Raw genomic sequence first — 25,028 nt, forward strand, 5'->3', positions numbered from 1 at the left:
ACACACACACACACACACACACACACACACACACACACACACACACAGCAGTAATCTCTCACAAATCAAGAACATCGATCACATTGCAAAGCACATCTGTCTGCATCCCCCCTTCTCAGTGCCGATCCAGATTGATTACTCCGACAGGTTTAGGACGGAGACAAAGACAGAGGGGGAGAAACAATGGACAAAATAGGGAAGACAAAAGAAAATGTGGGAATGAAACCAGAAAGCTAACCAACATAAGGGTCCAGTCACAGAAGAGACAGACCCAGAGCTGTGATTACTTATGTATTTACAATGCACCCAAAAGATGAAGTGAAGCCAGTGTAAGTGCTGTTTTGTGCCTCTAACTTCACGTACACTGACCCATATAATGTGAGAATGTGAGACCATAGAAGAAAGTGTGATGCGTTTGCTGCTTTGAGAGGAGATGAGCAGCGTTCAAACCCTGGATCAGAATGAATGCTGTGCACTTTATAAGCCTGAGGTAAGAATGAAAACAGATACTTCTGATGGGCCCAAGCCTGCACGGGGAAAATAGGGTTTGAGGTTTTTTTCCCTTTCCAGTAAAAAAAATCACTTGTTCGCAGAAATAATTTGGTTGGAAAGCCCATGTTTTTTAAATCCACAGCGCTGAGTGCATGAAACGGGCATTGCTCTCCTTGCTACACTTTCATCCGGAAGACTAAATCAATTTGAACCTCAGGAGTATAACCCTCACAGGCATCATCAGAAAAACTGGCTTGTGCAACAATGCAGTAACATCTATATCCATAACAAAAGATACAGTAAGCTTCCCACACATCTATAGTATAACTGAATGCATTCGGATATCTGTTTAAACCAGAGCAGCATGCAGACACATACATATGAAGCCTTGTAACAAGCGATAATTGCATTACATTAAATAACAAGTCAACAGAATCTGCAGAAAGCGTTGCCAGTCATGCAGAAAACGTGACACTGAAGAAAGCACTGGCACGTCAAATGCTGACTGATATGGATTTTGTAATGGTGACTGATAAAGGCAACAATGCTGAGTTGAGATAAGGAAAGACAAATCTATTGCTACAACAAAGAGCAATATCTTTACACAGGCTTTTCACCCTTTGCTGAGACGGAAAAACCAAAGGTTTCATTACCGAGGGCAGCTGATAAAACCTCTGGGCTCAAGTGCAATCAAATACTGCACAAAGCTCTCCGGCAAAGCACGTTTCTGTCAAGGCTACACGGTACTAAAAAAATGTTAATGTTATGGCATTTGATCTACAGCAAAATGCACAAAGATAATCTTAGGATACAGTACTTATGCCAGATTGTTCTTATTCATGTAAGTGCAGTAAGATTAACACGAGGATACAGCTAAATATGTCCAATCTAGTGAATCTTGCAACGTTAAGAGATCCTTGAACCAAATCTTAGATATGCACCTGGATTGTTATCGGCACAATAAATGTAATACTTTATAGTAATCTGTTACGCTGTTAAGATGGCCTGATAACGCCATAACCTCCATGACAAAGGTAACAATTCATTCTTTCATAATAGCCTTTTTTGTGATTATTCTGTACATAATGGAAAAGTGTTGGTTGTTTTCTACTCAAGCTGTAGTTGAGGTGAATGTGGGGGACTGTTGTTTTGACACGTTGATGACCGGATTTAGTCCAAAATAGAATTTTCTGATAGATTTCAGAAGATTTACAGACACGGCCCCGTGAACCGACACATAGAAGGGTGTTGTGGGTAACTGCAGGTCGCAAAGGCTCACAGAGAAGCCAATGTGCAGGCCTCCCAAATCCCAACAACGCCCGCAGCGCCAATCAAGCTGATCGTACACACAAGTGTAAAAGAAAAAGACAAGAAAACTGCTCCAAACACCCCTCGTGCACATCCTCCCACATGCAGCCTGGAGAAGCATGTTCCAGCCTGTCTGCATGTATACGGATGTGCTCACTCGATATTCTGCGGGGAGTCACACAAAGTCATACATTTTATGCTGCACAGACCCTCGCAGACACAGGTAGATAATAAAATGTACGCAGCCACATGGATACAGAATGTATAATTTGGGCTTTAGAAAGTACAGCAGTCAAAAATAGGGATACAGTGCATTCCTTTCCGTTTTCAAAAATACCATTTTCATAACAATACAGTAAAATACTCTTTGTTACAGACTAATTTAGTTTCCAGTGAATGCAATTCAGCATGCAGGAGTGTTGCCAGTGAATCTGTAAGGACAAGCACTTCTAGTATGGCAAAGTTTATTGCTTGGGGCTCCCTCTCGCTCCCATGCCTGTGTGCTCTGGTCTCTGCTCGACAGCTCAGCTCAGCTCTCTCCTCTCCTCTCCTCTCCCCATTAACCGGCTGACAGATCAGTAATAAACACAGCCTGTCACCTTCAAGGCCTGCCTCTCATTTACTAGAGAACACATGAAACCCCGCTCTCTTGTTCCCTCTCTATCCATCTCTCTGCCTCTCTCTTCCCTCCATCCGCTGAGCTCATTGGAGCCGAAACCTGATTTTTTGGCCCCGGCCACCTCCGAGGCAGAAAATTCTCCTCTGCACCCAGATAGTCCTGGAAAAAAGGCATGAATATTAAATGGAAAATCCATGAATAAATAATCAAAAAAAGGACTTCCGTCGCTCTAACCTCTTTCTGTCTCCCAGCAGCGGATGACAGAAGAAGAGCGCAGGGGAGAAATAGAGGGGACTGGGAAAAAAAAAATCACGACCACCTCAGGAGAGAAGGTGGACGTTTGTTAGGTAATTGGCTCGCTCTATTCGCAATCCCATGGTGCTTCAATTTCACACATAAAACGAAGAGGTAATCACAAGGTAACAGTGCAGCCGATGGTTAGTGGAGCAAAATTCAACTGCAATATTTTCACTGTGAATATATTGCCTTATTTCTATATGAGGTGCAACCTGAGGGATAAAAGACATACATATTGCAACAGCTCTATAATGTATGCGCAGAAGACGCAAATGATATTGAACAGAGAGCTGGTAAGGTGTTGTGTACAAGGGCTATGATGTTGAATGCATGAGAAACAAATAAAGAGAATCAGTTACATGCGATGTATACTCACTAGTCCCTTGGCACGTGGCTCTTAAACAGGAACAAGTACATATAGATTATTTTGCTTCAAGCAATTCCTATAAGGGTGCTGAATATGTATTGTACTGGAAATTCAGTGGCCTGCATTCTTTAAACAGAGCACATTGAGACAAATCACGAGACGTCATGCAGTAGCTGCTAGTGTTGCTGCTGTGTTAGATGCGTTTGAGTGTGTTAGTGTTACATACATATTCTGTAAATGACAGCCCCATTGTCATGCACTAATCATGAGTGTGATGAGTTAAGTTAAATGAAGAAAATGTTGCTGGATTAGAGCCGTAGAATAGTAGTTAAGAAATCCGACCCTTTTTTATAATATTTATGGCAGCCATTCTCTAATTACTGCTCTATAAGGCATTTTTCATTGTTAGTGGCGGAGTCCGCCAGTCCAAGTCCAAATTGTCTTCACATGCACGAGGGAAATGAGTTGTGCATATGATCTAGCTTTACTGTATTAATTCTAACTCACTGCCTGCTGTTGACTCTGCTAACACTACATCACAGCTTCAGTAAATCACTGCTAATTCAAACCCAACACTTCCTACTGCTGTTGCTTCACATTAAGAGCATTCAATGTAATCAGATACACCAGTGGATTGTATTTCTGACGGAGCAGCTGCTCAAGGAGTCATTTGCTGCTCGTGTTGAACTGCACTTGCTATTACCACCAGTATCCACAGGTACCACCATATCAACCAGGAGTGGAGTCTTAAGGATCCTCACTTTGAGGCCATTAACGGCTATTAGAGACGGTGAGAACATTTCACGTCCACAATCGTCTAACGATGATAAACACCGACCAGATTGCAAACTGACTGAGCTCACAAGACAGGAGCGATTATGGCTTAATTTTGTTGTGGTTTTCTTCCAAAATAAGAGAGATACCGAAGGAGAGGAGAGAAATTAACAACGTCCTCCAGTTTGACGGTGGTAAAGTGGAGCAATTGGTCTATAATTACCCAGCCCATTGTTTTCACTGAGCTCTACAATATACTACTAACAGCATGTACTTTAAGCAATTTGTTTTTGCTGGTGACAGCAACAAAAAAAACAAAAACACCTTTATTTGGAGAACATCGTTATATTGCTTAATTATGATAATGAAAACCAAAATAAGACAGAGTTGACTGTTGAGGCTGTCCATCTGTAATAGAAAGAGACACTCCATATCCCATGTTATCTAATACTATCCAACATATCAAGAGTGCATATGTACTTCCATGCTCAACAACTAAACATAGCATTACTTCTACTGGAAGAGCACAATTGTTCGGATAATTACAAATGATTATATACATTGCATGTTCAAACACTCTGCTGTACTTGAGAAAATAGAATCTGAAGAAATGGAGGAAAATGCTGTTGGCGCTGTGGGCGTAAAGACTTTGTCGACCTTGAGGTCCTTTGAAACGACTCTGGTCTCCAGTGATTCTGAGATTATCTATATGTCAATGACGTACGCTGGTAGAGATAAAAAGATCTCATCATGACCTGGAGCGGGAGTGGAATTTCTCATCTTAGTAATTATACCCATGACTTCCTTCCCCCGTAGTTGGATCAAGCCTTCAGCAAAAAAAGAAAAAAAAAAAAAAAAAAAAAAAAAGAGCTCTTTTGTATCTGCTGGAGAGCCATCAGAGTGACTAATCTTTACAGAAAAAGATAAGCCAGTCCTCACAAAGCACTCACTGAATTCATATGTAATATCACAAGAGTTAGACGCTCTGCAGCAGGCTCAGTGAAGAGCTTAGAATGACCTTTTCTGCTTTAAAATCTGTTAAAGGACATTCTGTTTTGTTTCTATAATGGATGAATCTTTACAGAACAAATGCACACTAAAAAGGGCAGAATTATTTTTTTTAATCGCGATAACATTTTCTGCCGTATCTACTAGTACTACTTTGAAGCCTGCTAAATTATCCCAAGATGGAACAAAAGGCATCAGATGCCTTGAGCTTATCGACCACATTTTGAACACTTGAACTGTTGCTCTTCTTTGACTAATTCAGTGCTTTACTCAGTTGTATATGGGAGTACTTGTACAAGAGATTTGCACGTTCTTTTTTCTTGCTGGTCGAGCGCTCTTTAAACAAGGCTTAAAGCCATTTGATTCACTCACGGAACATTACTCTGGGTATCCACCCTTCATGCTCGGGAGCAATAGGATTTGAATTCTTCGGAGGCATCATAAGAGGAAGGTCAAACATAATTCTCAGGTTACCTCACGCTTTGTTCTGCAGAACAGCGGAGGGAGCGGCTTCAGGCTCGTTCAGCGGCGACGGCCGAAGCGTGATGTCGACCAATTTAGGTTGAGATGGACGGCGATTCAAAGTTCTAGAAAATTTAAAGTTAAGCCTAAATAAATTCGGTTTAAGGATGACAAAGGGGATGGAACCGTCATGGCTTATGTAGGAAACTCCCTACCTCACCAAAAGGAGTTGCCATCACACGTTGAATTGATCACCACATAATCTGAGCTCAGATCTCCGCCAGACTACTGGATCTTGTTCAGATTCCAGTCATTCAAATCAAACATGTTTGGTGGCTAATTGTGATGCCTCCCACTGGTTTGAGGTTCGGCGTGAGGCCAAGAGGTTTGACTCATGAATCCCTGCATGCTACAAGATAATCAACTGCCCACTGTAACCATGGCAAACTAATGTTGGTTGAAAATCTGTTGTGGCCTGAGGAGGGTAATTATATTTTACATAAATTAATGAGTTTGTACCATTAAGATCAGCTGAAAAGGTCCAGTCATTTTGGCCCTTTTACTGGAAACGTAAAACTATTCATTGAAAATATAAACAAATGATATCTTTGGGTGGAGAGCAAGTTTGGTTTGGCATTTTGTATTAGAGCTCACGGACACTAACTGATAAAAAAATGTTTTAGTGGTGTATGATTTGTGTTTCACTTTTACCGTGTGGCTGTGTACACACTTGCTGTGTGTACACAGCCACATCATACGGAGGAAGTCCGCTTATTAAACACATACGGCTAAGTGAAGGCTAGCTATAAGGAGGAGAAAAAGGATTCATGTCAGAGAGCCAAATAGCTTTCAACACATCCAGACTGACCTTCAGCTCACACAGAAGAGCGCACGCACACACACACACACACACACACACATCGATACAAATGTTCACAGGATGTGACCATAAACCATAATGCATATCCCTTATTACAGGGAGTGAGCCTTGGCTGCATGCCATTTTAAATGTCACAGACTCCACAGGGTAATAACTGATCAACCTGCGTCGAGCACAGCCCAACATATTATCTACAAAGCCAACTGTAAAACTGTCCAGAGAGAGAGAGAGAGAGAGTCAGCAACACTTTATTTGATAATTGCCGAATGCTTCCAATAATGTTCATCCATACGTGGGTGTGCCTGCTTCCACGCTGTAATATGCAATATCACTACACCAAAGCAAAGAACTGCCGACCCTACGAGAAACAACGCGGCAGATGGCAGCCTCACGCAGCTCTCAGCTCATTTCTTTGGCTCGCCAGTCAGACAAAATAAAAACCATTCCCATTCATATCACAAAAAAAACTAAACGCAAGCAGTTGCAAATTACAATCACACAGAAGAGCCAAAATAAAAAAACAAACCTCAATTAAATTACCTCAAAAATGCTTTTCGTAACTGATGGCAAACAGATTAGCGATGAATGAAATCAAAGTAATACTGACTTTAATGGGTGGGGATTATAGCAGTTAGAGATGTCCGCTGTATGTTTATCTTAAATGGACCAGGGGAAGAGTAATTGTTGCCAAGGTAACAGCTAATGGGGATGTTAATAAATAAATAAAGCTAGCACTAAAATTCCCGCTAACATTTTCAGCATATTTTGTAATATCAAGGCCAGTTAGATCCTCAATATCTATCAAAAGGCTCCCACTTTCCTACAACATGACTGCAGATTGTCATCAGATTGCAATGTCATTTCTACATTTTTTACATTATCTACCACATTAATGTTCAACAGACTAAAGACAAAACAACAACAATAGCGCATGTTGTGTAATAAAGCCCAGAGTCTGCTGAAAGGAGCGGAAGAGGCAGAAGGGACTGCAGCTTTTTTTTTTCCCCTCGCTCATTCTGATGAGGCATGAGATGGCTGGCAATGCCAGTGACAAGGGGATCTTGTCGATGTAAGCTGTTGGGGGAGCAAAAAAAAAATACTTGCGTGCTAAGCCCCCCTGAGTAAGATGAGCGGCATTGCCTTGACCCGTGAGATGCAGTGGGAATTGAGGTGGAAGCAAGGAGCAAGAGAGAGAGAGAGAGAGAGAGAGAGAGAGAGAGAGAGAGAGAGAGAAAAAAGCTAGCTGGTGACAGAAGAATGAGACAGGCTGGACTGTGTAGGTCCAGTGGGTCAGGATAACCGCTCCAAATACCAGGCTAATGTGGACAGCAGGGAGTGTGCTGTGATCAACGCACACTACATGATGACAATGCATGCAAAACTCTGCACATGCAGAGAATAGACACAGCTGGTATGGAAGGTATTATAAACAGAGATAGCCTATTTTATTTTAAAGGTGGGTAAATAACTTTCGGTGCATAATGAATTAACAATTTTGCATATTTGTGATATTCTGAAATACTTTTATATTTGATTTGATTTATGTGATGGGAGCTCACTACCAAAAGCATTTCACAGGTTCTTGAATGACATACAGTATGTACAGAATCACCAGCTGGTGTTTTTGAGGGTATATCAATGCTCTAACTTGTGAATTTGTTCCACTGTGTAAGCTTTTGTGTTGTTAACGTTCGGATAGTAGCTGTTAGTGTAATGTGTGAGCTGGAACAAAGCTGGAGGACTGTATTGTACCGTTACATCCGATAGCAGGCAATGCGATGCAGAATGCCACCGGTTCAGAGTGAAGGTAACCTCAGTAAAGATACTGCTGCTGTAGTGTTTTTGTAGATGGTATAAATGCAAGGTCATTGAAAACCAAAACCAAAGAGTAAAGGCTTATCTAAGTATTTCTCCTTTTTCTGACACAGCATTTCATCTTTTTTTTTTTTCAGAAAACAAGTCCGCAAAATATGAGTTATCACAACTAACTGGAAAAAAACAGGCTGCAGTTACATTCAAAATGAATAAAGACTATTAATGGTTAACAATTTACAACGGGCAAGTTCAACAAAGCCATATATATTTCACCAGCGATAGAACGTAAGATGCTGATTCATAAAACCACAAGCTGTAGGTCTAAATAATGCACGTCCAGCGATCTGAGCCCACGACAGCAAGCCGGCCTCTAACGATGCGTCAGCATGTTTCACCAGGTTGAGCCTTTTATTCAAGACCATCATAATCACAGTTAGAATGAAAAGTATAAACAATTAAAGACAGAGAGGAAGACTTAAACAATATTAATAGTCTTCTGAAATCTTCTATATCAGTGATCAAACTCAATGCGTTTCTCAAGTCCACTGGCCATGTCTGTGCTAAACCTCTAAAATCTAAAGAATGGAGACACGGTCATTAAATCCATGTTAGTCAGACTCCTGCTACATTTTTTACCTTCAGCCGCTAAAAAAAAAAAAAAAAAAAGTCTTCTATATCAATCCAGAAAGATGTGAAAGAGGCACAGCTGCATAAACAATCCTCTCAAGTCTTTAGAGGGTTTTGAAATATTAAGAAAAGAGCTTGCAGGTACATCATTTTGCAGCAGCGGCTATGGCAGCGGAGGGAAAATGTGTTTGAGTCCTATTATAAATCACACAATACAGCATCGCACATCCAGGCCTGGCTTGTCCCCCAGGCAACCAGACAGCAAAACCCCGTCTTTACAGATGGCTCTCAGAGAGGCTCTGCACATGCGTACGTGGGACAACGGTTTGTGCATTTCATTTTGTTCTATCAATAAACATGTAGTAATCAGACCCCGTTCCCGGCATTATCACTCTTTTGCAGGTCCAGCTATGCATGTGTGTGTGTGTGTGTGCTTACAAATGCAGAGGAGAAAGCTGACAAAAGAAAATATAATAATAAAGAAATTTGAAAAGAAAGAATCCAGTTGGCTCAGGCTAATTTCATCTACTTCACTTCCCCTTACATGAAAGAAGCAGGACTTACAGATCTTGTGCTTCCCTTTCATGGGGAATTTCACCAGCAGCTCCTGGGGGTTGGTGCAGATGAAGACAAATGGAGAAGCAGACTCCTCAGAGGTACCAGGGAACTGTAGGGGGGGAGAGAGAAGAACAGTTTAGCGTCATCTCACACAGAACTACCATTGGGCACAGAATATGGTAAATATCTTGAGCGGTGTCGTGATTATGAATCATTCAGTGAGTGTCTGTTCACACACCGGCATCAAGCGAAATGGCCTGATGTAATACCACATGCCCTGACAGCAACTGATGGTTATGAGTCTCTCTGGGTTTTCTGCACTGTAATTGCACAACTAATGATGCAGCTGCTAATGAGAGCAGTTACACCACTTGCGAGCAGCAATAGATGAGACAAAAATCTATCACAACCGCCACCAAAAATACTGTCACACGGACAAGACTCACACAAATAAAATGCTAAAATCCATACGCACAATATTCCTGTGTCCGTCTAGTGATTCAAACGTACTTCTAACGTGTCATCATTTATTAAAAGCATACTTCTAGATCTACAGAAAGGCATCACATTTAAGCATACCCGTGACATATTTATGCACACCACGTGACAAGCCATACCGCAGCCCAGTGACGGAGCGGATGTTTTACAGCACATAATTGACAGCAGCCCACGGCACACCTCCCCTCTCTCTCCCCGTGTTATTGATTGGTCTCTCAGGTGAGAGTATGGAATTGACTGACACAGTGACAAAGGAGTCATCTTTCCCATCACTGGCAGCCAACGGCTCTCAGCTCATCCAATTTCCTCCGGCGCTATCAGATAGTGCCTGTGATTGCATCTAGCCGGCCAGGAAGCGGCTCTCTTCATGACAGCATGCTTTTTCCTCTCCGGCTGCCCCCGGCCTCTTATTCACACTCTCTCTATCTCCCTCAAAGGAGCACTGAAGGTTGTGACAAATTTGGGGCTTTTAAGGGAAATCAACAAAGTCTGCAACCCATCTGTATGGTTCCCTGACAAACTGGGGAGAGATGATAGAGATGTTTATTTCAGATTACAGTCCATGTCGACTTGAGTGCAATACACCGGTGAGTGATAAAATATGTAAACACTCACAGTTGTTAGACATTGACGGGGACCTCAAAGGAGCCCCTTGATTCCTCCTTCCAGACGACACGGTGATTCCAATTAAATTACGTCTCCCAGTCAAGTGTGCCGTCTCCAAGATAGAAAATTCCCCCGACGGCCCAAAACTATGTGTGATTTAATTGGGGTTAAACGAGATGAAGGTTGCGGGTCCAGTAATGTGGTGTCATGGGATAACGCTGGCAATGATTTCCATTTGTCTTATTGTCATCAAATGTGGAGTTCTGTTGTAAACAATCAAAGTTCATGTTTACATTCAGAGGTAAAACATTGTGTGAAGTGCAAAAGCATTGATGTCTTATTAATTGATATTCAAATCATTGTTGGAGCCATTTATCACGGTACTTTTCTCTGTTTTTTCACTGTTTTATAACATTTTCTAATTTAACATACGTGTGTTCTTAACTGTTGGTACCGATCAAGACATTTTAATGAGGCATTGTTTACTAATTTATCATTGGCAATTTTTCAATTGTCAGATAAATAAACAATGAAAACAATCATCAGTTGCAGGCCTATATATAATTTATATTTGTAACATCGACCTCAACTGTTTCCAAAAAGAGCACGTAAATGAGGCCACGCACCGTTGCACCGGATGACATATTATTTCATGATTTGAGTATTTCATGGTGATGAACATGGCCGCTGTAGTCAATCCTACACAAACCGTTCTGAATCTGGTGCCACAAATATTCAGTGGTGCACCAAATGTCTATTAATTCCCATCTGACAATAGTCCCCAAGAAATGCACTACTTATTCTTTGCTAAAAAATAAAAGGCCCTGGGGCAGAAATATTTAGCCTTTTTTCAATAAATAATCTCTTTCTCGCCACTTATTGACACACATCTATGACAGACAGACAGAGCTCAGTTGGTTTTGTTTTTGTAGACAGTAAGAAAAAATATAGAAAAACCTCAGACAATCACTGTCTACCACAATATATACAACACTTTTCAGTTAACAACAACTGAGGAACTATTATCACACTGAAGCAATTGACTCCAATTAACGTACAGAGGACGAATACCTTCTTTCATCAACTAGCCGGAGGGTCCATGCTTCTCCACCTACAATGTAAGGATCGATCCTGTGAACTGTTGAGACCATGCAGTTCTTCTTAAATAGCTTCCTAAGGTGAGCGGCCTAATTGAGTCTTCATTTAAAAGTCCATGTCAGACACTTAGAAAGGCACTTTAATCCAGAGTGATTTAGCATTGTGTTTACTTTTAAAGAGCTGTGAGTCAGTGTCAGTCATTGTTAGATTTATATCATTCTCAGAACCCATCGGCCATTGGTCCGGAGACGATAAGCCTCTGGGAGCGATGAGCTGTATTTCTGGGGCTCCAGTGTAACCGGCTGATATACGGGCCGAGACTTCCTTATATATGCGCCGCTCGTTGTTTACAGTCCGATTAGCAACTTGTGATGCGAGACTGGAGTTGGGAGTTGAGAGACGACGTGTACGACCAGATTGTTTCACGAGCAGCCAGTTAACGACCCCATTTTAAACCAATAAAAAGCTAAATCATCGTCTGACGATAGCCGGTGAGTTCTAAGATTGCATTTGGGCCAACGCGTTCGTCTGTTGACCTGCATTCAACCAAAGCCTCAAACGTGAGTAGTTAATACTACTCTGACTACAAACGGAAACCAGCAAGCTTCCACCACCAAAGTCACGTTCAGGTACAGAAGCATGTGAATGCAGAATCTGTTTGAAAAGATTTATAATAAATTGGATACAAGTCTGTGATTTACCAGTAAATTGATTGGAACTACAATTACAGACCCGGCATCTTGTGTGAATGTAAATGCCCATTCTTATGCAAAATATCTGTAGAATAAACTAAGAAGCTAAGTTGTTGCAGAGATCTCTATCTATCTTATATAGATAGATAGATAGATAGATAGATAGATAGATGGATAGATAAACAATATTTGCCCGATGTAGACCAGAGGAGGTTAAAAAGACCCTCCTACAGCTACAGTAATATTCCTACCAACACGTATTCTACATATTTTTAAACTCCAATCATGTGCAATGTCAATAAAATAACATTGAAACCTTGTAAATGTTGAATAAATGAATATCCATCTAAATGATTTATGCAGCATGTGTCCACATTAAGAATTGCACATCCCAACTTAACTTCTTGTCATTCAGTGCTTGTGCATGTTTGACTTTATAAAAACAGGCAGGAGAATGCTGAGACGTTGGTGACACTGATGTGAAAGGATCATTGATGTAAAAGACACGCATGTCATCACTTACACAGCTTGATGAAACCAGCAATGTTACGTAATCACGCCTGAAAAGGGCTTAAGTTTGTGTGTAAGTGGTTTGCCTTCACCCGAGGTAAAAGCACATACAAAAAAATATATTGTGAACTTTCGAATACCATGAGAATATTTCTGTGCCGGGCAAAGAAAATGTCTTTATAACTAAGAAAAGAAGACAGAAGCAGTGATTAAAAGTGTGAATAAGAGATGATTCAAAAGGAGGTAAGTAACACGAGGCACTTCTTGCAAAGACAAATTGAGCCTCATCTGAGATCATTAAATAAAATCTCACGGTGCACAAGATGGCTGTAATGTCTGAGGTACTCAAGGAAACAAAATGGTGGTGGTCTCGCTGAATTCAGATGAAACGAGCGGGTATAGCTGCAGCCAGGGTTTGAGGGTGTTGACGTGAAACGCCGCCCGGTGCCTGCCTCTTTCATCCTGCCATTAGCTAATTAGCATTTAAAGCTGTTGAATGTGCTGCTTTGCCTCACTACCTCCCCCACCTAATTGTTTCCTTTCAATGTTCATCAAAAGGGCATGAAACATCGTGGTTGTGTGACAAGCAGGTTTGCTAAAGCGCTCCATATTCATCAGGAAGCTTCTAATGCTGTCAGAGTGGGACTGCTTACAAATGCAATTAAAGTTGAGGCTTGTTGAAAAAACGCAGGTAGCGGAATCACATTGAAACACTACAGGTGAGAGTGAACGTCGCACTGAATCCAGTTAAAGGTGATCCGAGTCGTTGGTGAGCAGTCACGGTCTGGGTTACAGCCCCAGGGCATTCTGGGTAGAGGGACCAATGTGTTTGACATGGGAGAGATCTGAGGCTCGAGTGTGACAGGTGCCTCCGTGTGAATGGAGCATCGCTGGTTGGTTGCTTCAGGCCAGTTCACTTGGCGTTCGAAGTCAGATAATTGTGAGACAAGCGCTTCTACTCACTCATAAAAGACAGACAATTGGCCCGTGTTCAACACAGAAACGCATCTACAGCATGGCTGGCTTCCAAACAGTTTTCAGGAAGTAAGATACAAATACCAGCGCGCCAACTCATGATGAATCTAGTTATCAGTCATGTGTTTTAACAAAAGGGCATTACCGCTTTGGTTTTAATCAATTTGTGTGGGCATAATCCAGTCACCCAGTTGGCTCCCTCGGAGGAAGAGGTCGACGTGACGGGATTTGAGAGAAGAGTGGTATCACTCTGGTGTCTGAATGGTACACTTGAAGCTACCACCAGCGGCCGGCCGGTTAGCTTAGCTTAGCATAAAGACTGGAAACAGGGGGAAAAAGCTAGCCCTGGCACCTCTAAAGCTTGCTAATGTGTTGTTAACAGGTTATACCTTTTTTTTATTTTTTATAAATACATAGAAAAACAACACGCTGTTGTTTAGTGGAAAGACTCTCGTCGTCTGAACCTTTGGACATAGCCCGGCTAAATCATTGTAGCTACATGAAACAGAATTTAGTCATACATTTTCTGCGTGTAGACAAGAAAAAAATATGTTGTGTTTCGTCACTTCTTCTGGCCAGAGAATAGAAAAGCAGTATGTGCACAAACAATTCAAACCGAAGCATCATTTTATTTACAAGCCAGACATACTGCAACACTTTGATTTGTACGTCCTGAGACCAGTAAAGGAGGCAGCGTGCTGTCAATAATACTCTAAATATTACAATGACAGCCCAGCTGAATGAAAACCTACTTACAAAATACTAAACAGCAAAAAGGAAGGAGGTCGAAAAATTCATACAGCTTCTTCAGAGACCGTCAATTCAATAAACTGCCCACGATTTAATTTGCTGGGATCAAGCCAGAGGGGATTCAACATAAAACCAACTGTAATAACATGAAATTAACAAGTTCATTGGAAAAAGTGAAAAGGGGATGGCGGGGCAGAGGCTGCTGGAAGCGTGCCTTTGGCTATGAAACATAACAGTGGCTCAGAGGGCAGTAAGAGGGCACAGTGGTCCTATTGCTCTCACCACACATCCTTGTAATAAAGTAACTCGCACTGAGGTTTCGACAGCTTCCCTTCTCCAACTCATCATCTGCCTTCCATATACTGTTCTATTCATTTTTTAGTACGGTCCAAAATACTACGAGTTCCTACCAACGTTTGATGAAAACAACATCCATCTTAATAAAACCAGCTAATACAGAGCCAGGGCTTGACAGCAGGAACACAAACCTTTGAGTCCAAGCTTGTCAAGTAACGACTCGACAAGCCAACACGGTTCCCTCTCCTCTCTCCACAATGTCTCTCTCTCTCTCTCTCTGGCTCTTTTCAGCTGCTGTCGGCAATTAAGGGCAGCAGAGACAAGTAATCTCCTTCTGGGCGACAGGGCCAGACCAGAACAGGCATGTGGAGTGGGCTGTGCAGTCGGGTGGGGGGGGGGGGGAAATGGCGAGCCTGGCCCGAGCCCCCAGCCTCAGCTCGAGCCAGGCCCCAGCCTCAGCTCGAGCCAGCCCTGCTTGGCTGCACTCAATCTCAGCCCAATAAAAAGCCCTTCATTGGCAGGGTGCAACTGAGCCAGACGGGCTGGGAGCATGTGGCTTTTAAAAATGAGGAGGGTGGAATAAGAGGGGGGGGGGGCAGAGAATGAGAGGGGGGAGAACCAGCGGGTAAAAAAAAATGAGGAATACGAGACAGATAATAAGAGTATGAGGTGAGGGAGAGATTTTGATAGATGGGGAACTACACAAAGCCAAAAGGTGTTTTCCCAGAAAGGACACTTGAGAAATACTGCTTAGCCGGATCTGTCAGGACTGGTGTCACCCTGGGAATGGAGAAACAGATGGGTTGTCTCTGAGCTACGGGTTGCATGTGGGAGGTGAAAGGATGTTGTTGGGAACCGTACGCAATGGCAACCGTTCCGCCAATCGTTCTTTAATATACTGTGGTCACCAAACAGCACAAGCCTGTTTCTGGCATTCATTAGCCCTCAAACAAATGCAGCAGCCCTCAGGAAACACGGCACCGTAAACTGCCTCTCAGCCTTCCTGCACGCTACGCTGTAAGTGCACTATTTGTTTTTGCGTCGTTACACAGGACGAGAGCGCACGCAGACAACACGGACACGCAAACAAGCGTATTGTTCATGTATGTATCATGTATGTATCATGTCTCAGGATTCAAAAACAACACAATCTCCAAAATGAACTGCAGCCGACATCCTCAAAACCAGAAATTGTGTCATATGTCATCATGCCTCAATTAGTCTTCTTTACTGATCCTTTAAATTGATTTTTAATTGTTTAAATTTTGTAAGTTGTACCAGTGTTAATGCACATGTCTCATACGGCTGTGTGACATATTCAGGTTACGTCTAATGGCAAAGTTAATTTAATACAGTTCAATACATGTAGCCAGAATCATACATCTTTGAGAATTTGTGGATGTTATAAGTCTCTATTTGTGTGAGCAAACATATTGTTACACCACAAATTGTTTATTTATTTGGGGAAAGGCTATTATGACCGACAGGCCATTATGTCTAATTCCAAGTTTTATGTCTGCACTTTGATTGTGTTTTAGTAAGAATCCTGTTTACTTGATTTCCTCCCATCTGCTGTTTAATGCTGTAATGCAAAGTCATTCCTCCATCTGTTTCACATCAAAGGCCTTCCAGCGGTTCACGAGAAATAATCTTTTCACGTCACATTTACTTTGAAACATCTGCAGGAAGTGTTGAGTTTCATTAAGAGCAGCTTAGCATCATGAAAGGCGGCAAAGAAGAGCTGATCAGTAAGGGAATATCTCCTGACAGTGTTGTTGTCGTACTGATGGCAGACGGGGCGTTAAAAGGTAAATTGACAGAATTTATCATACCTGTCACTACAGCACATGTCGGCCTAGCACTCATGTTGTATTTGACTTTACTCATTCAATGAAACCTAGACTTGCACGGGTTAATTTGTACAATATTTAGTAAAACCACTGTGCTCATCAGTGTTTACCTGTGAATTATTAGAGATTCTTGACTTATTGCCAAGCCACGAATGGGCGAGGTCTCTCGATAGATATTCGAATAGAAGCAGCTCATGCATATAGAAAGATTTTGACAAAAAGACTCAACTGAGAGGTGTCATCGGATCATGCAAACAGCATCTCTGGCAAACAGCCAAAATACATCACGCATGTAACATTAGATTCGATCAATTAGTCGATAATCGGAACATTTAACAACAGCTATTTTGATAATTGATTGATCGTTTTAAAGTCGTTTTTCAAGCAAGCTTTTTTATTTTTCTTATGCGATAGTAAATCAAATATCTGTGAGTAGTATTTTATTGGTTGGACAATACATCCGATCTTAAGAAGTCCCTTTGGGCTTCAGTAAACCGTAAAGGACACAATTTTCTGACATGATTAGTTGAGAACATAACTGGAAGAATATCTTATCATTAAAAATATAGGAGGGATTATACACACCCTTTGCTTTTATGTTACAAGCACCCTTTTATTAATTGCAATCTAAAATAACAGCAGTTAGTATCTGTAAACATCCACCAGGTTTTTACCTTTAGCTACAGGGACGTCCACATGGCCAACGCTTTGTCAGACACCTTTAACAAGCCCTTTAAAACTAGGTGCAAACGTACGTACCCTCAGCCCGTATGGACACAGGCTTTGGATCACACCGGTGTCATGTGACATTAACCCACAGCGTCGCTAACCGTATCCCTCTAAACAGGCAGCTAGTGAAGCTCACTTTGTCCCTTTCTTTGGAGCTCAGACACATCGAGTTGCACGGCGATGATTAAAAATGTAACACGCTCCTTCACCTACAGAACCAACTGGTGTCAAGTTTGGAGAGTGAACATTAATTATCTAGGAGTGTCCAACACTGGCTCCTGAATCCTTTACATTATTAATATCCTCGACACAACGAGAGGCATGTCTCATTATTAGAAGCTCAGCATCCGGCCCACGATTTACCAATTACTGCCACACTCTGCTCAACTGAAGAAAGAAAGAAATCTCCTCTGCCTAGAAAATGCTCCCCGTTTTGGTACAATTAAAAAGGTCAATTCACACATTTTGCACTGACAAAAGTAAAAACCCCAATTTACAACATATGTAAGTTTGTAATTAATCTCAAAGTACAAGCCTACATAGGTCGCTTGTATCGCAAAGTACAACCAATCCAAGTTTGTACTTTGAGATGAATTACAGTAAAAACATTTGTCTTATTTGATCAAACCATCACTGCAATGTGACAATTACGTTAACTACCGAGTGAGGAAGGCAGGAATAACTGATATTAACTACGATGCCTTGCTGTATTTGTACTGCGGTGTTTAGTTCAAGAAACCAACTGTGCGTGTCAGAAATTGAGCAATTATTGTCTTCATGTAGATGACTTCAAGCTGTCACCAGTCCACCGTCCCACTATTAAAATTCCTCGGGAGACTGAGGAGACAGAGGTATTAAATTAATTCTGCGACTCCGCTGCTTCATAAGCATAACACTTCAGCTTCTGCAAAAACAAAAAACAACAGTTGGGAAAGAGCAAGCCACACATTAGCCTTTCAGCTAGCACTAGTGCTGACAGGTGTAGTGAAGTCATGTGTTTTTGCAGGGAGATTCACACAGACTTCCTCGCTGAGCTCGGTTCCACTTTCACAGCTATGTTTATGACTTCACCTCCTGCAGTGGCCCTCAGGCAAGAGGGAAACAAGACTGCCTCACAACAGTCACATTTCTCTACACGCCAACTGCTGGAACTTTCCAAGGCAAAGGGGTGTCTCTTGCACTCACAGTTAAGCTTCTGTTTGACGAGTGCTGGACTCTTAAAAACTGAAAAAAATAAAATCAATAAACAGGTTTCTAATGTGCAGCAGCATTTTCCTAAACACAGAGATGGTGAGAAAATATTATGCAATGTTTAATAAATAATGGTTCGGAAGTTACAAGTAGCAAACATGAAAAAAATAAGTTATTTTCATGCTTGAGTTGAAGTATCAAACAACTACACTGCAATTTACAGAAAAGCACAGTCAAACCCTTCTACTAAGTAGACACACACACACACACACACACACACACACACACACACACACACGCGTTGAACGTGTCCATCTCTTAAGGTGAATATTTGCTTTGATATTCTGACACTCCCACCTGCGTCTCTTCCCTCCTCCTCCTCCTCTCGAGACTGGCAATGAGCACGGCTCGAGAAAAGGAGCACAGAAGGAAGGCTGTCCCTTGATTATTATCAAAGGCAAGTTTTAGGTTTCCCTAAGCCCATGGGTTAGTGCTGCAGCGTACAATAGATAAGATGATCTGACCGATACGTTCCCAGGGAGAACAGGAGGTGTTGAATAAGAGCTCTTTACGCGTCCTTTTCGATTTATACTTGTACTATTTTTTTGATTTCATGGGTAATCTTTGCACTAATACAGCCCTGAATGATGTAAGACAACCGCTCCTTATTACGCTGCTATATATCCGTCCGTTTCACATATGGTACTTTACAATGATACGGACATTTTTGTAACAACGGGTCCTTGATTCCAAACAGAGGCAGGAAAAAAAAGCAGCCTCTTATTTCTAGCCTGCGACTGTCGAATTGTATCAGATTCAGAAAGTGAGCTAGTTCAGCATCTTCTGAACCCTTCAAATGCCAAGTATCTCTTTAACTACAGTCCGATTCACAACGCTTCTGCATGAGAGGAAATGTATAGTTATAACTGCTAACACGATTGGACAACAGTCAGATGCGACATGAGCACTAATACTGGTTATACGCTCTAAAATGTCAAATATTATTTCTCTAGGAATCCTTGTATAAATCATTTTGGATTGTGTTGCTGTACTAAATAGTATTCTCTCCATATTTACCAACTTCAAAGATCATCCTAATCTCAGAATATATTAAATTGTTATATAAGGTATGTAAATAGGGATGTGAATATCTACAAGAGATGCCCAATAGCTTCTCACGTGCTCTTTTTAAACTTGTGTTGAGGGGAGAGGATGACTCCGTTGCTTTTTGGCAATTCTAATATTATTACAGTGATGTCTGGACCCAAAGTGATTGATGAGAAAGGTCAAGCTTATAATTCATATGGACAAAAAACATGTTTTCACGGCATGACCGAGGATGCAGTTCATTGGTTAACATGCCATTATGTGTTTTAAACACCCAGCACAGGCAGCGCACAGTTAAAAGATATGTGAAGAGCCAGCATTATTCAAGTAATTATGCTGAATCTTATTCTCGCTACACTGACCACAGGACATTTGAGAGGGAAAGAAAATGATGTTGCATGTAAATCAATACTCTACTACACACACACAGGGCCTGCCAAAGCATTTGATGGCAACTTGCCTAGTGGACCACGGCAAAAGAGCTTGTGCACTGTGCGCTTCAAGACATTTCACTAAATACGGCAAAGGATGAAATAGTGGCAGCTGGCAGCGAAGGGAGTAAGACTGCAAATTCCTTATTGATTCTTGTAGCCTATTTTAATGATGCCAATATTTTTAATGACTCAATAGCATTTTATGTTAAATGTACACACACACACACACACACACACACACACACACACACACACACACACACACACACACACACACACACAGACGTACATAGACAAATCAATATATATACATATATAGACAAATATACATGTCTATATACAGACAAATATATACACATATACTATATATATATATATATATATACAGACAAATTAATGCACAAATATATAAGTATGTGTATATATATAGAAATATATCCATATATGTACTGTATACGTACAGGAAACTACTTGTAAAATATATTTTTAGCTGCTTATAAAAATTGGATTATGCTCTTACCAATGAGTGAGCCACTTTCTAAATGATCAGTTCTAACTTTAAATATAGAGCGTGTGGACACTCAGACACTTTGTCGTTTCACGTTACCACCCTTCAGCTCTAAAGTTGAGAGCTGGCCCAAACGAGCTGAGCGAGTTGAAGGCACAGACGCGTCAACGAGACAACGAGACGCGTCAACGAGCCACACTAAAGAAAAAGCACATCTTATTTTATGTTTGTTCTCTGTAATCACAAGCAGGTACCTGGTGTATACGGGGCAGACTGTGAATTCCCGGCTTCCCTCAGCGCATATCACCGGAGCCTCATTGAAAATAATGATCACACTCCTCCTGCCATTAAAATCGACAGCAGCTCATACGAAGGCACACTCCCCTAATTAAGACATTTACTGGGTGGGACTAATGGGGCTCATACACTGAAGACAAACAACAACATTCAGCTAAACGTTGAGTACGACACCCAGTCACTGTTTTAATGGACAAAGATCCTGAAACCAAGATACGGAATATGAACACATCTGTCACAGACGGTGAGCCCAAAACAATGTGATTTCCTGATGAATACAACAGGTGAAACAGTGGTTTACAATACACACATCTGGTGCTTTGAATAACAAAATCAAACATTCGAGGGAAAACATTCTTTTGGTAATAAAATGTGATTCATACCGGTACTCTCTCCACCGTGTTTGTTACTGATTTACAGGTCAGACTATTTATGAAAGCAATAGCAATCTTCAAAAAGCACTTGAAACACTTGATGCCCGCGACAACAGCTGGCAGCACCGAGCTAACAGCTTGTGGACTCAGCCTCTTGAAAGATCCCATTAATGCCTTCACCAAACACATGAATGGAGAAACTTGTTTCTCATGAATTTGTATATTTTTCTCTATTCTACTGGGGGTTACCTATTATCAGGTAAGGCTGCCACGATCATGACATTTTAGGTGATTATTAATTGTCGTTCAAATCATTATGATTAAAGATTTAATTGTACTTTTCTGTTCTTTTCATGCCACTATGATAGTATAAGCCTAATACCATATTTGTATCAATTTGATTCAACAATATAATCACGCTACTGTTGGATTACTTATTTAAGGCGTTATTGTTCTATACGTATATTCCGGTAACGTACGAGCACTACATGTGCAGAAGACAATGAAACAGGCAAAAAATGCTGTTCCTGTAAAGTCGGGTAGGTCTTTATTCACTGATACAATCATTAATAAGCAAAAGCAGAATGTGTATACATTCGGTATACCTTCGGTATAGTAACCACTGTTGTATTTTGAACTCGTCGAATGACCGCGACAAACAGCTCAGTGTCTGTTCTGCTCTCGTTCTGTTTCGATGGTGAAAACATTCTGAAATCACGCCGCAAAGGACGGTCTGTAAGTTATCTCCACCATCACTTTGACCAGAGCTGACAAACGCACCGCTGCACCGACTCTCCGCTATAAATATAAAAAGCAGTTATCAGCACCTCTCTGTCCTCATCCAGCTTCGTAAAACAAGAGAAATGGTCCCATGAGCAGAAACAGAAGAACCTGTCCAACAGCAGTGAGATCTAGACAGCCAAGCTCATTGTCTCCATGTTTGTTTGTTTCCCCCGGACATCAGAACCTTGTACTCAGGTACACACTTTACTTGCCCAGCTGATGAAAATGCACTTAATTCATTTTTTTGAGGCAGTTCTAACAGTGCTTGAAATTGCGTTGATCGTAAAAATCCAACGATTATGCAAAACAATGGCGGGCAGCTCAAATAATCCCGATCAGGCAATGATGAAATAATTGCGACAGGCTTATTAATGGGAACAATTGGAATGATACATCAGTGATAAATATCGATATCAGTGATCAATATTATCCTAATGAGCATCTCAAATCTATCAACAAAGATATTAAATATCAGAAGGGAATATGCGCTCGAATTACACAGACTAAAGAGTGAAGAGAAATACAGATTAAGATAATCATTTACAATGTATTCACAGGTTGTATTTTGTGGTTCATTTTAAAGGTTTCTTTTGTTTTCCCAGGAATTATAACTTGGTAATAAGTCAGACTCACTGGCTGGATTTTTTCTTAGTTTGCCGCACCCAAAGGAAAGAAAGATTAATGGCACTAGCGGCACGGAATGCCTTTCTCGCCTCCCCCGTCTTTCTCCATACTTTCCTTCCCTCTGATGTCGCTAGCAGGAAGTTGCTGAGCAGACATGTCATCCAGCAGAGTACAATTGAGTTTGTAATCTCTGACCCTGCAGTGGCAGAGAGTCTCTCGCTCCTTGTCTCTCTGGTTCTCCCTCTCTAGGAGAGATACTTATACTGCTGCTGGGTCGGGGCCTGGCTGGATAAAGATCTCTTTTAAATGAACACACACGCACACAGGCCTGTGTGACATAAAGCAATTGCTTAGGCATGCCTGGGGAATTCTGGCAAAAACACTAAAAATCAGCTCGAGGTAATGAGTGAAGTAATGCCTGTCCTCACATTTGGATGGGGACAGGCGTTAAGAATAATGACTAAATTGAGAGCTCTTCCAATTCCTGATAACACCACGGCCGGGGAACACGGTCGCACACTGACTCTGAGAATGAAGTACTTAGCGACTGCGCCGCACAACCTTCATTCTTTTCCTCATTCCAAGAACAGAAAACTGGCACAGACACTAGCCTCATGAGGAGCCATCTTGGGGCACCAACAACAAACACCAGATGTGGAGATGGCAGATAAATGTCAAACATATTGATTCTATGCTTCATTAAAGCTCATTGTGGGGGGTTTAAGTTTGCCTGTGGCAAGGCACTAAATAGATCACCACATTACAATCTACAGAGGTCTCGTTTTTCCTCTTTTTATGCAAACATTGTTCAACACAACCGAGGCCATTATTTCAAAGAGCACAAACTGGGAAGCAGATGAATGTTCCATAAGCTAAAAATAAAAAAAAGGCTGTTCCAGTAACATCTGCTGGGACATAAAAGAAGTGCAAACATACCTTTTCAAAAACAGCAACAGCTAAACATCTTCTATCCACAAAATCACATGGTTCTGATGGATATTCCTGTGATTCCCTTTAAGACCCTCCACCATTTCTTCCATATATATATATATATATATATATATATATATATAAACAAAACTTTTTAAATAATCTTAATTCTATAATAAAATCAAGATTCTAAAATCAAGACTGACCAAAAATGACTGTAAAGAGGTAAACAAACATTAACTTCTCTTGTGAATCACTACTTTTATAAAAGGTAAACATTATGATAGAATTAAGTCCTTTGGACGTTTATCAATCTAAATATGAGTATTTCAAAATATGTTATTACCAGTGACAATTTTAGCTACATAACGGGTAATATTTTGGAACTGCTACACTGAATCTTGAATACATTATAACTAAACCTGCTAATGTAATGTCTGGTAATATAGTAAATATTTAAAGCAAACACAAATCTGGTTAACTCAGAAGTCAATAATATAAGTCAACACTGTAACATTATGAGCATCTGCAGGCTTTCCTGTTTAAGTTCTGAAGGACTGTACTGGAGTAATGACTACATAATGACTATGACTTTAGCAACATTATTTTTCCAGTTAGAAGAGAGAAAAGTCATTCATTAAAGAGGTCTGACTTAAAAGAGCAATATTGATCACATCATTTTTAAGGAATGAAGCAGGAAGAAGTTGAACCTGTTTAGCATTCCGTCTCACACTTCATACAGCGTGGTGTTCGGTTACCTCTCTTTGATTCCAACTTATTTTCATCAACACTGCCATCTTTCAGACCATCAAAGGAGGCTGCCTGAAATTACTTGTGTTGCCTTTATCTTTGTTCCAAGTCCCTGTGATCAGCATACAGCGAGAGGAACGCGTGCCATTAAATGAGCAGTGCAAAATGGAAGTGAGATAATAAAGGGGGCTTCGCTGACAGTTCCCTCAACAGCAGGAAGTGTGTGTGGCGTTTCAAAGAAGTGGTTTAAGGACAGCAGTGAAATTCTTGACAGAGTAGCAGACCATTTCAAGTCTGGCAGATGGTTCTATGTATTTTTCATGCTGTTGAAAACCTGTGACTGAGGTTTGGTTGGTTGTCATCCAGAGCCTGGGGACTCTGGGCTGAATGCATTCTCCACACCTCTGCAGAATCACATGATGTCTGACCCCTCTGTCATGGCAAACTGCCCAGCAAGAAAAAAAAGGGAGGAAGAGGAGGAATACGAGTGTGTGTGACGAAGGGTTGCACAGAAAAAGAGATTGCAGAGGGAACGATCTATAGTTGCGTGCAGGTCTGTTCACTGAACATAATGGGACTTCTCCACGAATACAGAGAGTTTCACAGCCCTGACCTGTAAAACATACTGTTAGAGAGAAAGTGTGGTGGGGGGGGGGGATACGAAGATGGAATGATGTAGGGGGAAGGGAGTAGGAAGAGAGGGGAGCTGCCACTGCTATGTCACAGAGGAAAACGGGGGAGAAAAAAATAGCATTGCCCAACTCACCTTCCTTTGGAATGCCTCCAATATATTCAGAGTATGTGTGTGTGTGTGTGTG

General features: G+C 41.2%; 1 protein-coding gene across 2 annotated transcripts in view; it reads right to left on the reverse strand.

Annotated features, from left to right (window-relative positions):
- The window catches only part of trip4 (thyroid hormone receptor interactor 4), a 75,457-nt gene that overhangs the window by 39,828 nt on the left and 10,601 nt on the right, over positions 1–25,028 (reverse strand). The window contains exon 12 of one of the 2 annotated variants that reach the window (XM_031848226.1): positions 9,214–9,316. In XM_031848226.1, the coding sequence (XP_031704086.1) occupies positions 9,214–9,316 (103 nt within the window). Of the gene's footprint in view, positions 1–6; positions 9,317–25,028 lie in introns of those variants that run through there. The other variant, XM_031848225.1, reaches the window with a different exon arrangement.

Source organism: Anarrhichthys ocellatus, unplaced genomic scaffold, assembly GCF_004355925.1.
Source record: "Anarrhichthys ocellatus isolate YVR2014 unplaced genomic scaffold, GSC_Weel_1.0 scaffold8, whole genome shotgun sequence".
Lineage (NCBI taxonomy): Eukaryota > Metazoa > Chordata > Actinopteri > Perciformes > Anarhichadidae > Anarrhichthys > Anarrhichthys ocellatus.